Below are 16,693 nucleotides of genomic sequence, written 5' to 3' on the forward strand. Positions count from 1 at the left end.
CTTCTCTACATTATAGTGTTAATTTCAAACTATTTTTATATCAGTAAAATGTTAAAAATCAAAACCACACGGTCACTATATTACCTGATTTTTAGAACAATTCTTACATATTTACCCACTTTTGATTTAGTAAACTTTTTATTTCATGAACATTGATTGTTCCATTTCTATTTAAGCTCAAATCTTAGAATGCCATAGCCCCCTTCTGGTTCTCAGCTAACAATATGAATAAAGGTCTGTGACATGAAAGAACAAAAAAGTCATAAAACACTGTTTAGAAATTTACGGTATGAGTATGAGTCATTGTCCCAAACCTCACCAGTGGGAAAACCTACCACGGAGTAAACATCATCAGTGTCTTGGGTCTAAGGTGACCGGTTGTCTTGAGTTCTTTTAACAGCTTCTCTGCAAGGTTGGGAGGGACCGCCTCCAGCTTGGTGACTCCACTCTGGGGGTTCTCCAGCCGTTTGCAGGAGCACTTGATGCACAGGTTAAGCAGACTTGGCACCGGCTTCTCTGTTGGGGGAGACGTTGGCGCAGCAGCTGGGGTGGGGCCGGTATTGTCCAGTCGCTGCAAGGCTGCTGCAGCTGTATATTGGGGGGGGGGGGAGGCATTGAGAGGTGTATATGAGAAAAATAGACATACTAGACAGTCAACAACAGGCAGAGGATGATGATGTGGCTAATACACTCCAAAATTTAATAACAGGCTATCCAGATAGACTTCTAGGCACTACACTCCGGAAATTTTGTCATCACTTGTCTGCATAGATTTGATTTCATCTATTTCATGCATTTTGAACATTAAATTGTGCTATGATGCTTTGTTCCCATTTACCACATCATTATCTCCACAATATTTGCCTAAATTGCAAGTTTGACAAAGCTAACGAATCAGCTTGACATGTTTCATGAATGGCCTAGTCAATAACCTCGGTGTCATATTCCATGCATAGCTTGTTTGGTATTTCCATCATGGTCACATCCATACCTCCATTCACTTTCTGGTCACACTTCCTCATGTTCCCACACTCAATCTGATATTTTAACAGCCACACAATAGTCCTGCCTGTGTTTCTCCATCAAAACAATGCCTTATCTAATTTTCTTACTATGTATAGTCAAACCTGTCAATAGCGACCACCCAAGGGAGGGGAAAAAAAAAGAGTGACCTTTATAGACAGGTAGCCACTATGGCAGGTTTGACTGTATATCATTTACACATCATACCACTACATTGCTTGTAGACACAGCATTGTAGATTTGCCTGGGACATAAAAAAAGAAGACTCCTCCACCAGAAAACAATAAACAAACTAGAAAAGCACTCTGAGAGCGCAGACCTCCGCCAAGCATGCAGCTCATTGCCACCACTGATCTTGTTCTTCCGTAGAGATATCAGTGATTTCCATCCATAGGCCCTACGTACTTATAACATTGTGTGCATGAAAAGTCGCCCGATTTCCCAATTGAAGCCTTTGTTATGTCATAAACCCTCAGCTGCACAGCGCGCCTCTCCCTAGCAGAAACTAGAGCACGCACTTTAGTGCGCGCATTCAAACCTCAAATACGTGCAGCCTGAACCCTCAAGTTCATTGACCCTACCTGCCAAAATGTCAAAAATCCTTCATAAATTCCCCAAAAATTCTCGGATCACTACCAAAAGTTAATCGTTTGGTACTTGTGTCATTCTCAACCTTTCCTGCAAGTTTTATCCCAATCCGTTAACCACTTTTTGAGTTATTTTGCACACGGACAAACGAATAAACTACCTAACTAACTAACAAACAAATCAACGGTAACGAAAACATAACCTCCTCCCTTGGCGGAGGTAACTAGAGAAGCACTCTGAGAGGGAGACCTCTGCCAAGCAGTTCATTTACATCCAAAGAGCTTATAATGAGTGGTGGTGAGGAGAAAAATGTCTTTGTTTACACCACTGATCTTGTTCTTCCATAGAGATCATAGAGATCATAGAGATTATAGAGATCAATGATTTCCACCCATACGTATGCATGCTGAAAGTCGCACGATTACCCAATATAGAAACCTTTTGTTACATCATCAACCTCCAGCTGCGCAGCACGCCTTACCCTAGCAGAAACTAGAGCACACACTTTAGTGCACGTATGAAAACCTAAACAAGGCAAGTGCCATAATGTGTCTCGCCCATTCGCGTACAAGAAATTGTACGCGAATGGGATATAACAGATTAAAAAAAAAGAGATATAACAGATAAAAAGAGATATAAAAGAGTAAAAATTCATGGCAAAAAAGAAAAATGGCAAAAAAGAAACGGGCCAGAAAAAATTAACATTGAGCCCTTTGAGTTCTTTGACCCCTGCCTGTGACCTTTGACCTTGTGGTGACCATCCACTCCCCAAGGGACATCTACCATCCAAGTTTGTTAACAAATGGACCAATGGATCAAAAGTTATGAAACATAATAGAAACGCGCCATAAAAACTTAACATTGGGCTCTAAAGGTTTGTTGACCCATGCTTGTGACCTTTGACCTTGTGGTGACCATCCACTCCCTAAGGAACATCTACCATCCAAGTTTGGTCACAAATGGAGTTATGGATCAAAAGTTATGACCCATAATAGAAATGCCCCATAAAAACTTAACATTGGGCTCTAAAAGTTTGTTGACCCCTGCCTGTGACCTTTGACCTTGTGGTGACCATCCACTCCCCAAGGGACATCTACCATCCAAGTTTGGTCACAAATGGAGTTATGGATCAAAAGTTATGACCCATAATAGAAACGCCCCATAAAAACTTAACATTGGGCTCTAAAAGTTTGTTGACCCCTGCCTGTGACCTTTGACCTTGTGGTGACCATCCACTCCCCAAGGGACATCTACCATCCAAGTTTGGTCACAAATGGAGTTATGGATCAAAAGTTATGACCCATAATAGAAACGCGCCATAAAAACTTAACATTGGGCTCTAAAAGTTCATTGACCCCTTCCTGTGAGCTTTGACCTTGAGGTGACCTTCATATATGGTAAAATGTGAAACTTTGTATGACCCCTCTTCCCTCAAAGTTTGATTGCAATTGAAGCCCAGAGTAATGAGTTATTGAAGTTTTTGTAGCGTTACGGAAAGACGACCGACAGACGGACAGACGCTGCAGGCGATCCCTTAGTCTCCCCTCACCTCCGGTGGGCTCGACAAAAATGTGCAGCTTGAACTCCGAAGTTCATTGACCCTACCTGCCAAAATATCAAAAATCCTTCATAAAATCCATAAAAATTCCTGAATTACATCCAAAATGTAATCATCTGTAACTTGTGTCGTTCTCTATCTATCCTGTAAGTTCCATCCAAATCTGTTGACTACTTTTTTTGTTATTTTGCACACAGACAAACAAACCAACAAACGCCGAAGAAAACATAACCTCCTCCCTTGGTGGAGGAAACAAAGAAAACGAAGCAAACATAAAATTTGGGCTCACCTATCCGGGCAGGGCTTGGAGCCAGTTCCATCTCTTCTTCATCCTCTCCCTCCTCATTTCTGTGCGGCTGTGCAAAGCCATAGTCAAACCTCCTACCCTCGCCGTCGTTCAGACGTCTTCCCTCGCCCCATGCATGCTGACCACGGCCTGCAGGTGGACAGGTGTATTAAAGTGAGTGAATAAAGTCTTTACAGGAATATCACCAAATTGTTGACAAAAACTACATAAAGACACACAAGTACAGATTTAAGGAGTAAATACATGGTGGAAATCTGTGTACAACAGAAAGAGATGAAAATACAATGTATTAAATTCATTGCCTAGTGAATGAGAATCAGTGAAATATATACAGAGCAAATCACTTAAACATTTCAGTGTTACATGTAGTGTAACAAAACATGCCAGCCTTTCTCCTTTAAAGGCATTATTCACCATTTGCAGATGAAAAAAAAACCCAACTGTAGTGCTTCAAAATGATTTTTTTTTTCTCATGGCTACTAATAAAACACTGATCAATTAAGTGCTTATTTACGTCAATGTAGGGCAACATGTCAATCAGTTGCAATGCTTCAAAATAGTTATTAAATGTGAGTTAGGGATAGAAACAACCAATGTACAAATTTTAGTCAATCTAATCAATGTTACGAATTGTTAATTATATAAAATACGAAAGATAGTTATAATAAAATAATCTTTTCTAGAAGAAATCATCGACAGTTACGTTTACTGAGAAAAATAGTGATATTTCCTTACATTTTTAGGCTTACTGCAAAATTTTGCATGGTAGGATGTTTTGTGATATAACTGAACTACACATATGCATCAAACGTCACTTCTCCCAAAGGTAAACAATACCTTTTTAACACCTGAGCATCCACTGACCATATCACTGACCACTCAGTGGTTCCATAGATGTGTGTGTAGGTGTGAGGTGTGTGATGATGTACTATGTGTTTCTTTATCTACTTCATGTCATCCCTGCAGTACATTCATCTGCAAGTTACCCTCCATGAATACATGATCAACATGTCTTAGACCCATGCACGACAATATGAAATCCCCTGCTACCTTTAGCAAGTACCATTAAATATTGCCAAAAAACCTTCAGGAGCTAAAGGGTTACAGCAGAGTCAGATTTGAAATCTGTGTACCTCTTCCTCCTGGCCATTGTCCTCTTCCTCCACCCAACAGGTCTGCAAAATCATCCAGCTCAGGTGGTTCCTCATCAAACATGTCTGCCTCTTGCGGTATTTCCTCCTCCTCTTCCTCACCGAAAGCTCGCTCTCTTCTTCCGAGTCCAGCCTCATCAAATGCCATCCCCTCTGCCCCACCACCACCACCACCACCACCACCGAAGCCCTGGTCCTCTTCTCTCATTGGCTCCTCAGGAGTCTCCAGGTTTGCTTCATCAACTGCCGCTCTGTTGCTAGATTCCCCTTCCTCTGACTCTGACCCCCCGCCTACTGCCTGACCCCGGCCCCACTGGTGGGGCTGTGGTATGGAAACGGAGGCTGGGGGTGGAGGCATTAGCTCTACCCTACCCCCGGCCCTAAATTCTGGGAGGGGTACTGATGGAGGCTGGCCGGTGTTCAGCTCTACAGGTAGGCTAGGTGCTTGGGCTGTTGTGTGAAGAGAAATGCAACATTCTGAGCATTTCCTCATGTGAAATTATGACACTTTGTACAAAAAGTCTAATATCAGCACAGCAGTGTTCAATATTATTTATTTAAAGGTGTTAGTGTTTTTTAATAATGAATGCTAACTACAGGGGGCATTTCATGAAGCAGGTTGGTCGGATATTTTTCTTACAAACTGTTACAAGCTGCTGAAATCCTTGCATCTGATTGGCTGAGAGCATATTTGTTAGACAACTTTGTCAGACAAAATGCTTCATGAAATGCCCCCCAGATTTTCACATCATAGTTATCATCATCTGAGCACCTCTATGATATCAAACTTCCATTTAATGAGAGCCATATCTAATGAAAGATGCAATTAATCATTTGTTTAGGTGTAAATACAATAACTTTTTTCTGTTCTAACTAAGAAAATAACTTTCAAAAGGTATGCAAAAAAAAAAAAAAAAATGTAATGACCAAACATCAGAAGTGTAGAACCAGCCTCTTCAATGCATCATAGTCGTTTTTAAGGTTGAGATAAATGATAAGTGCAACAGGTACATTGGACTGCCTGAAACAACAAAATAAAAGATGCTTTTATGCCAATTTCTCACGCTTCAAATGAAATCTTTCAGACCCATCTCTGTACACAAATAGCAAATATTGTATTTTCTATGCTCACATATATATCCAGAGTAGAATATGAACTAGTCAAGTTTGATATTTGGTTTTCAAAGTGATGTCAAAAGGTGATTACACCTGCCACAAGATAGGTAAAATCACACCTACGAATTTCCACCAATATCTTTACATGTATCTGTTGCATGCTACTCTTGTTGGGACATACAACAATATACATTTGTACTACACCCTGTCTACACCTTCTCCTTGAGAGATGTACCAGTATAGACCAGCCTTTATAACACAGGTATGCATCACATATTTTCTTGCATTGTTAATATCCACTGTGCTTTATCAGCTACAAACATACCTTGTGATGGGCTTCCTGAGCGAACCACTAGTGTTCCACTTGGTGTCAAGCCAAGCTGGTGCAAGCTTGAAGACAGTTCTTCAATGGAAAACACCTTACGGGGAAACGGCTGAGAGAACACAAAACACCATTTCATTGTATTCAATACTGCCCTACTTTGGCAAAAGGAAGCAAGTGACAAAAGTGACATTTCTCGTAAAAGAACAAAATGTGTCCATCATTTACACTGACGTCAATAGACTATCATGATGTCTTATCTAACATATCTCTTAGTAGGATGAGTGTTTCTGCATGAAATTTGGCCTGGGCCCTGTTTCATAAAGCTGTTTGTAAAGTTACGAACAGCTTACGAGCAACTGGTGATCAGTTCTGATGTGCTATACACTATAATTGTATTTATCAGACTTTCCATAATTCAGCACAAGAACTGATCACCAGTCGCTCGTAAGTTGTTCGTAGCTTTACAAGCAGCTTTATGAAACACCCCCCAGGAAGAATGAGTTCATTATGTGAATTATAAAAACACCAATATCTCAAATTCGGTTGGTATGTCACTTGCTTCCTTTTGCCAAAGTAGGGCAGAATAGCTCTAACCCTTTTAGTGCCAATGAGTCAAATGTGCACAAATTTCACAAACAAACCTATGGACAAGAAGTTACATGTACTATGGCATGCAAAGGATTGATAACAGCAAACTGTATCTAAACATCCCTTTATGTTGCTGTATGTCCATTCATACACAACCCTAACCACCCCCCCCCCCCCCCCCATGTGTGCGTGTGACAAAGTGTACATAATATTCGTACCACACAGCAGCATTTAACATGCTGCTCATAAGTCTCAATTCAAAATACTGTGTTATCACAATTACTCCCTAATTTTGATTCTTAGGTCTGAAAGAAAATACTGTAAAACTACAATTTTTGTGTGCTTGTTTCTTTCACAAATTTCATGAGGAGTCAAGATTTGTGAAAGTAAAATGCATGCAAAAGTGTTTGTCTACACAATACATTAAATGGCAGTGGTGATTCACGAAAGGTTCATGCTTTAGAAAAGGCTGCCTGTTCCAATTCATGAATATTTCTGATTTTAGAGTCCATCCAATGGCTCCAGAAAGATTTGTAGATCAAAAGATGTGTCTTGAGATTGTTTAAGAACAAAGGCTAGAAAACCCTTCTTTACAGATAGAGGTAAAGACTGACCAAAAAACAACAACCACCAATAATATTGATAGGGAGTGAAATGGGGTGATGCTTAGCTATTAACTTTTTATGTGCCATAGTGGAAACCCCCTGTGTGCCACATTATTCTGAGACACCAACGTAGTCATGTTTTGATAAAACATTATGTTTTCAAATCTTTGTAACCTATATAAATTTCTGTTAAGCTGGACAAGAAGGGAGCAAAGTTGTACAGAAAATGCCAAGCTTTGTTTTCGTGTAAATTGTGAGACAAATCTATGAGTGTTTTTTGTTTCAAATGACCAGTAGCCACATTACTGTAAAGGCATGGCTTTTGCACACAAAAAAGTGACAAAAACTTAGAATTTACACTCAAACCTATTAAGATCACTGCTGGATAGTCAATCACCACATAAAATGCAAGCTATATGTGAGACGAACGGAAGCGTGAGAAAAGTTTTCACTGTACTGCGGCATTTGGCGATTTATAGAACGGTTTGGGCGGTTTTGTGGGTTTGAGTAGAATATGCGAAGTTGGCACGCCGTCGACTGAGTCGGAAGTGCGAACGTGGCATATAAAGAGTTAAAGAAGGGTCATTTACCTGCAAGAGTTCTATGTTGTCTCCCAGACTCGGATGTTGTTCCCTGAGCCTTGTTATGACATCATTTAGAGAAGAATCACTAACAAATTGCTCTCTTGTATGCTGGCCTGATGGAAGACGAATCTTTGGAGGGAGAAGAAGACACATGACAGATATCATGATAAAATCACTGATAAGACATACATACACAATTAGCATACACAATTAGAGGTACTGTTTACCAATGGGAGCAGTGATTTTAAAACAAAAATGTTGATACATATGTGTAGGTCAGTTGTAACACAAAACATCCTACCACATAAAATTTTGCAACAAAGTCCAAACTATATGGAGATTCAGGTGTATCTCTATTTTTCTCAATAAACCATAACTGTAGATGGTTTATTCTAGAAACAATTTCATTATAACAATTGTTCATATTTTGTATATTTAACAATACTTAATATTTTGTTTCATCTGCCAATGGTAGATAATGCCTTTAAGAGATGCAAGGATGATTCTAATTGTTTGTAACTACAATTATACATTAACAAAAGTCTTTGTGTGATTTTAAAAGTAAATGCATAATTCTCATGTGATACCATGTCTATAATGTATGTGGAACTGACTACACACTATTGTATCTGACTGTTCTCTATAAAGCAGCTTTCCTCTACCTTTCCCTTCCATTGCTGTTCCATAATTTGCACACAATTTTGTTACAGTAACATTCACTCCCGAGAACATTACCTGCAGGGTGCATGGAGTGACAGATTTTGGCGTGTCCGATCCGGATTTGGTATCTCCCGCCTGTGCCTCCTGTGTGTCCATTCTGTCTTCGGCACCCTCCCCCTTGCAGGACCCTGAAGATGCGGTATCAGCCGATGCTGATGAGGAAAGAGCAGGTGGAGATGCCATAGAGGGCGCTGCACCGGCAGAAGGCACATCCTTTGGTGTTTTGAGTTGTTTGGCCTTGCGATCCTCCTCTATCTCTCTGAGGACCTGTGTGTGAGCCTATTCAAACACCAAAAAACAAAACGGTTACAAACGTTACTTGATTCAATAACCGCTAGGCTCGTTGAACGGTAGGTTTAGTTCATGTGGCCTCTTGAACTGATATTTCAATTTCAGCCTTTAATACCTGTAGTCTATGATGGTTCCTTGTATCATAGACATACAACTCTTCTACCAACATTTTTTGCCTTAAATTCATTTATCAGCATCAAGCATACATGTTTGTGAAGTCAATGTAAGTATTAAGACTAACAGAAGCAGAAATTATTAGTTTCCTTAAACTACACCAAGACAAAGGTATTAACTTCTTTATTTTGGGGTTTGTGCATTTGTTGTTGTTGTTGTTAGGTGATTCGCGTATCCTCTTGGATAATTTTTGATGTTGTTTTCGACAGCAAAATAACTTAAAAAGGGACTATACAGTACTGGTTGAGGTGGGTATTCAGGTTTATTACATTCCTAAGTGAGATAATGAGAAACCTCTTTTGAAATATGAAAGAGCAGGTAATTTTAAGAAGGATTCAACATTTATTTTATGAAAATTAGTTTTCAAATGGCTGAGATATCCAAAAAAGTGATAATAATATGAGGCGACAGGCCACAACTTTTATTATCTCTTTGTTTCACCTTGTTTTTGGATATATCAGCCATTTCAAAACCAATTTCCATCAAATAAACTTTTGATACCCCTTAGAATTGCATGCTCTTTGACATCACATAGAATGGTTTCTGAATATCTCATAAAACGTTAAAAGCTAAATCCTCACCTCAACCAGAACTGTACAGTACATTTAAATCATCCTGCACAAGACATTAGAGTTGTGTGAATAGTTTTCTCGATGACTAATATACCTTGTATGTCATTGCTTTTCCGTAGGATGCCTTTCCTCATCAACTAAACTCTTGTTTGATAGAGAGCAAGAAGTTTCAAGAACTGACCTTCTTTTTCCTCATCCTCTCCTCCTTGTACTTGGCAGACAATTCCTGCCTTTGTTCTCTCTCCCACCGATTCTTGTCCTCTCGCTTTTTGTCATCGAGGGAGTACCTACTGACGACCTTGACATCCTCACTGCTATTTCCAGGGGGAGGTTGTTGAGATGAAGGGGCAGCTGGTGGTGCAGCAGAAGAGGAGGTGCTTGGTATGCTGACTGGTGGCAAGCTGAAAGGGAGGTAGTCCTGAGGCTGAGAAGAGCCCTGGATTGGAATTCCAATGAATAAATCCTTCTTGGTCGTGATTTTCCGGAAACATAATGAGGCCACATAATCAGGCAGTGCTAAAGAAACGTTTACAGTAGGTCTGTCACATACAATGCATCCACAAACATCAATTTCATGGGGCATTGTATTGGCTTGGAAGGAAATTTCATTGTAAGAGCTCAAATGCACATGAAATTGAAAGCATAACAAAGTTTCAGGATGAGTAAACACAGCTATAAACTGTAACAAGTGACAATGCTTATTCACTCTGTATATTTGTAATTGATACCCAAATGACAAAAATCAATACTTGTTTCACACTTTGTTCGTTTGTTGAGCTAAAAATGGATTATATTCCATACCTGTGAGGGCCTCAGTGATAATGTTGGTGTGGATCTTGATGGAATTTCTTGCAGTTTATCTCCACCTTGCAAGAGCCTTGAATAAAAAAAAAAGAAGAAAAAGAAAATAGTGTCGGGAAAGATGTCTTCACATTACAGCTCTACACATTCTATAAAAATAACATAGTGGAACAATGATCTAAAGTATTGTAATGTGATACAAACATAGAAGATCTGGGAAATTTGAAAAATCAAATCCAAGAGTAACTATTACACAGCAAAAGAATACAAGATCGTACTAGAAGATATAGACATCATTTGGTAAACATGTTATTTACCCTGTTTACGCCCTGAATACATAGTATGCATTAAAAGACACATGTAGGTTAGTCGTTGTCTAAGGTGAGCAACCATATCCACGTGAGAAAAACTCTGGACAAATGACATCATACGAAGGGACTACCCATTGTATGTAGGGGCATGACAACTCACACATACTATATACCTGACTTCATCAGTTCCTGCCCCAGATAGATGAAAAACAACATCATCAGACGGTATCACACAGGTACTTTTTGCCATGTAGGAAAAATATTAGAACAAGGTTTGGTCATTACGTTGAAAGTACAGTATAGTGTTTTACTTTTGAAGAAAATTTGTCATATTTGTAGTTTTACTTACCACTCAACTGCTTCATGAACACTAAGCTTGCCAGCTCGAATAGCAGCTTGTCCTCGGTCCAGATCAAAGCCCATGCTAGCCAGAGTGACAAGCAAGGTGTCAACGGTCTAAAGAAAAAAAAAAATATGTACATATGTATACACTATATGCTACAGCTCCAGGTCCAAATTCGTCTTGGCAAGGTTCTCCTTACAACAGCCACCCGCAATGGGAAAAAAAAATCTCTAATAATTTTCAATACATTTAAATAGTGAATACTTAATTTTGTGTATTTAGTTTTAGTTTTTGTTTTTGTGTTTCTTATGACTGGGTCTATGGTTGATATTTTTTTTTTCTTTGTGTGTGTGTGTGTGAATATATTGTATTCCTTGCTTGGGTATGCAGTCTCCAAAGGAATTTAGGGTAAGGATATTATAGATTTGGGCTAATTGAATAAAGGTTAGGAAGATGATGGGTGGCTGTCTCTCATTTTAAAGACTACATATCTGGCTTGGGATGGCTCTGATTGCAAATCAGAGATGCCAAGTTCAAACAAATTTTATGAGTGACATTTTCATGACTCGGCGCCCGTGTGCGCGAGCGAGGGAGTGAAGCAACCGAGTGGGGGGAGGGTGTGGGAAAGGGGTGTCCCCCCTCCGACGGTAGGGGGCTTTTTCAATTTTTAGCTCTTAATGGTGCGATCTGGTGCATACTTAGTGACTATTTTTTCACTTATTTTGAAAGACAAAAGGGAAATATACCTTCAATTGCAACTATCACTTTAATCCTTTGAGCTATGCCCCTTATTATGGGCATCAGTGGTCCCGATGCGTGAGAAAAATGAGTGCCATGCGTGAGATCATGAGACAGACCCTACATGTACATGCGTGAGTCTCATACAGAATGCGTGAGACTTAGTAGCTCTGGCAAATGAACGCAAGGATTGTGAATAGGGAAAGAGAAGAGCAAGAGCTAGAGATAAATCTGTTAGCCTGATCCCATTTATGATTTGATAATTTTAATTTGATATGAAGACGGATATTTATACTCTCACTGCACTCTATGAAGGTGAATGCAATTAAATGAACGGAAAAAAAATTCTAGTGAGATCATAAGAAGGATAAAAAAGTAATCCCCTGGTCAAAATTTCAAACATACATCTCACAACTAGAAGTAGTCTAGAAAAGCACTTGGAGAGCGCAGACCGCCACCAAGCAGCTTGTAAATTTCCATCCATATACACGCATGCTGAAATCTTCTTCTTCTCTTCTTCTTCTTTAATCTTCAAAGAACAAAGGGCTATATAATGCAGCCTATCACCATGACTTGTGTGCACGAATCACCCTTACAGTTTTATTTCCCAATGATAAAGAAGTCTTCCTGTTGTATCTCAGGCAGAGTCTAACTCATCAACAGCTAACTGTACGCTGCGCCTTGAGTGCACACTCAGTTCACTTATTAAGTATCATCCATATGCACACCTCAATTACTTAATACAATGACATAAATGTAAACACAGTTTGAACTCCCTCATTTATTTGTTGGCACTACTTGCCAATGATAATCCTTCCCAAAAAGTTTTACAAAATATCCTGAATCAAGACGGTTACCCAGAATGCTACAAAAATTTAATCATCTGTTCTTTTAGATTATTAGTTTGAACGATTTCCTTTTTGTCATTAACTTTTCTTGTAAGTCTCATCCAAATGCATTCACCACAACTTGTTGAGTTAATCATTTTGTGGCAAAATCGTGAAATAGGCCCCACCGCAGTGCGCATGCACCTGTGCGTTAGCAAGCAAGGGTAGGTCCTAGGGTTAGGGTTAGGGTTAGGGTTTAGGGTTAGGGTTTAAGGTTAGGGAGGGTTGTATTTAGACCATTTTTTATGGTTAAATTGGCCGTTAAATTAGTCGAGGGACATTAGGGAGTCCTTCCGAGAAGAAAGGGAGGACGAAAGATGCTATGCTGTGGAAATCGGCCCCGCCGCTGTATCAATTTCGCGTAAACGCCGTTCGGTGGGGTCACATTCACGAGTATTATACTGTGGAAGGAAGCCCCACCGCCGTGCTTACCTACCGATGAACGCCACACGGTGGGGCTGAATTCACAAGTATAAATAGGCAAGCCGCCGTAGTAGTACGGACACACAGTGGTGGGGCCTATTTCACGAGTATGCCTATTTTGTAAACAGACAAACAAACAAATAAATGCTGACAAAAACACTAACGTTAGTCCACCAGTAACCACTCTACCCCTTGCCGTATGGCGGAGGTAAAAGTCATTAGCTGTTAACAATGGTTAAGCCTTTTTATATAAATTAAACTTAACACCAGTCCGGGAAACCCGCTCATGAGGACCGCTCCCGCGTACGAGGATTGCCCCGCCTCATGAGGACCGCCCCCACGCCTCATGAGGCCCAGAGGGGGGAACGCCTCATGAGGCCCCCCATTCACTTCTTATTCATCTCACATCTGACGTATAAATTGTCGCAACTTTGCACGGTGATCTTTTGTTACACACACATGTCCACTATCCATGATGAAAAGAAGAAAAAATCCTGTTTTTTTTTTCAAAAATCGAGTTTTAATCAACCAATGCAGAGCGCCCATCAAAACGCGGGCGCCAGCGTGTTCGCACAATGCAAGACTGCCGCACCTATATCTAGCGGCCTGATGCGACTAGTAAAATTCATATATGTACTATCAAATACTAGTAAAATTTATATAGGGGCAAGCATGGTATTACCGGACGCATTGTATTACCGGACACGCACATTTTTGCGTACTAATGACATTCTGTACGCGCGAGACTTCGTAGATTAGCCTCACAGAACTTTGTGTGGACCGAAATCGCAAAAAACGCCACATAAAAATGTAAAAACACGAAAAAATTCACATTTTACATCAAATTTATACTTGAGAGACCCGCACCTCTTCATAGTAAATATTTATGCATGTTTGAATCACATTTCACGACTGAAATTCTATGTAATCCCACTCACATACAGGAAATATGCTGAAGATTCCAATAAAACCAAAAGTTCACTGATCGATATCGGAAATTTGTAGCTATCGTCCTCAAACACGAACGATGCGGAATAGTTGTGCGCTAAGGGGCCCGCAGCTCATCACCCGCGCGTGCAGCTCCTATAGACAAAGCACGTAAACTAGAAGTATAGAGTCTAACCAGTTGTCGATTTCTCACAAGGTTTTATTGCGTGAACTGTTCGAAATGTTCAAGACAGACATTTTACCGTAAAATACGAAATTTGAGCCTCATTTGCCGATTTTTTCTTTGTCATCCGCTCGGTGAGAATGTGTACGGTGATTTGTGGGATGAATGATTCTGGTGCAAGGACTAGGTGCGAAAGACCTCGATTATTCGATTACGAAAATCGCGTCCGGTAATACAATGCGATTTAGCACCGCGCAAAAATAGAGGGGTATGTTTGAAGCATATTTTCTAAAAACTGGAACGAAGAATTGACATAAGTTGGCTGAATTCGTGATTTCCAGGAGTCTGTGAATAAGTGGTGTTATTTTTAGCCGAAATTTCATCCACTGAGTACGGAAATCAAAGCCACGAAAAAAAAGCGTCCGGTAATTGGATGTCCCACCCTACGTTATCCATAGATCTATATGATTACTAACATGAAATTGAACACTTGGGACTGAAGCAACACACCAGGAAGACTTGAAGTTATCGTAACTAGATCTACCACATCAGCACTGCACTACTGTATATCCACCAAGAAAGTACTGTAAGATTTATGTTAATTAGGTTACAACTACTTGCCTCATTTGGTGAACTCATGCTGATGGCACTAGAATCTGAAAAATAATTGCTTGAAGAAGAACTAGCATAAATAAGTGTGTGTGTTTGTCGCCACCCACACCTCGCATCTTCCGTGTAGCTAAATGTGCTATGTACACAATAAATCATGTACAAAGCGCACGGACGGGTACGACGCGTCAACGGCAGCTGATTACAATTTTTTTTTTTTTTTTTTTTTTTTTTTTGGGGGGGGGGGGGGGGGGGGGGGGTATTGACGTGAGCACGACGTACGTACGCGGCGGAGGGCATGCAGGGCCCGGGGGGGGGGGGGGGGGGGGGGGGCTAACTGGGCTGTGAACAACCCATCCCCATTTGACACGTTAAAGGGATCGTATAGTTTTGGTTGAGACCTAATTTAAGGTTTCTAACATTTTTTGGTGAGATAATGAGATACCTCTTATGAAATATGAAAGAGAATGTAATTCTATGAGGAATTCAACGTAAATTTGATGAAAATTGGTTTTGAAATGGTTGAGATATCCAAAAAAGAGCAATTCTAATAAGTGTGGGACCCACACTTTATTACGATCGCTTTGTTTTACTTTGTTTTTGGATCTTTCAGCCATTACAAACCCTATTTTCATCAAATAAACTTTGAATTCCACTTAAAATGGTATACTCTGTATCTCCACCAATACTGTACCATCCCTTTATTTTTTTATCGATCTTTCATTTTTCTTTATTTTTCATACAAACAATATACAAGTTAATTCATGACAAGATAACTCAACTTTCATTATAACAACATAGATTCCACATAATGTCAATATTTCGAATGACAAAGAAAGAATTCTGTAAAATTATTTTTAAAAAAAGGAAAAGAACAAACACAAATAAGGTCTAATGGAACAATACACCCCCACCCAACCCAGCCAATATCCGGTGAACCCGCTCACAATCTCACTTACTCAAATGCTCAAATTACAAAATTACAGTGCTGATACTGCCAGTGACGCATTAATTAAGGGTAGGAAAAACAAACCACACAAACAACAAAAACCCAAACAATTGACATAATAGTCTGCTAAGCAAAATAATAAGAATAAAGTTCAATAATTATAGTAGGCCCTACTACACTTAAATTCTCTAAATATTTAGCTCTTTCCATTTCAATAAATGTAGCCCTAATTTTCAAGTTTTAATCTCTATAATTCCTTTTCCTGATCTTTACAATGAAATCATCATTAAAATTTCATTCCTTAAAACGGAAGCACTCCTTTTGATTTAGAAAAATATATAGGGCTAATATCAAGAAAATAATGGAATTGCACATTATTTTGATTTGATGAGACTTTCCTTGGATCCTCGTGGAAATTAAATTCTAGTCACTGATGTCTATTCCCATCAAATCTAATCTGTCTATTATACTCTTGCCAATTAAAGTTCTTTGAACTTGTTCACAAAACAGAAATAGGGGCCTATGTAGGCCAATGTGGATTCGTCTCTTCCTGCTTTTTACAAAAGGAACATAATTTATCAGATGCAAATCCAAGGCACCATGATAGTGACTTGTATTGAAATCCCTTGTTCTGCAAATGCATGTAGTCTTGTTCTTGTTGTTTCTAACATGAACCGGTAGGATTTTTTTTTTTTTTTTAAGGTTTAATTTACTTCCTATCAACCTCATACCATAATGACGAAACTGAAATACTATGCATATCAATAGATTCCAAACGTGCATAGTGTTATCGAACAGTCTTTGAAGGCCTACGGCAGCACGCCCAAACGTAAACCCTGTCGATATTGTGGTTTTTATTGACTTCACGTATTCTTACGTCACAAATTTCCCGAGAATCGCAGGGCGCCATCTTAGGTCA

The 16,693-nt window shown here is 39.5% G+C and overlaps 1 protein-coding gene across 1 annotated transcript in view; it reads right to left on the reverse strand.

The window, feature by feature from the left end:
• The window catches only part of LOC139709897 (uncharacterized), a 34,889-nt gene extending 18,205 nt beyond the window's left edge, over positions 1-16,684 (reverse strand). The window contains exons 1-10 of the mRNA XM_071621853.1: positions 16,652-16,684; positions 11,064-11,170; positions 10,404-10,479; positions 9,784-10,038; positions 8,581-8,844; positions 7,852-7,974; positions 6,069-6,177; positions 4,610-5,077; positions 3,459-3,605; positions 336-588 (exon numbers count right to left, since the gene is read on the reverse strand). Coding sequence (XP_071477954.1) covers positions 336-588; positions 3,459-3,605; positions 4,610-5,077; positions 6,069-6,177; positions 7,852-7,974; positions 8,581-8,844; positions 9,784-10,038; positions 10,404-10,479; positions 11,064-11,170; positions 16,652-16,684 — 1,835 coding nt within the window. The remainder of the gene's footprint in view (positions 1-335; positions 589-3,458; positions 3,606-4,609; positions 5,078-6,068; positions 6,178-7,851; positions 7,975-8,580; positions 8,845-9,783; positions 10,039-10,403; positions 10,480-11,063; positions 11,171-16,651) is intronic.
• Positions 16,685-16,693: the final 9 nt, after the last annotated feature.

This window comes from Diadema antillarum, unplaced genomic scaffold (assembly GCF_040938485.1).
Source record: "Diadema antillarum isolate AM-2024a unplaced genomic scaffold, OU_Dant_1.0 seq00001479_RagTag, whole genome shotgun sequence".
Classification (NCBI taxonomy): Eukaryota; Metazoa; Echinodermata; class Echinoidea; order Diadematoida; family Diadematidae; genus Diadema; species Diadema antillarum.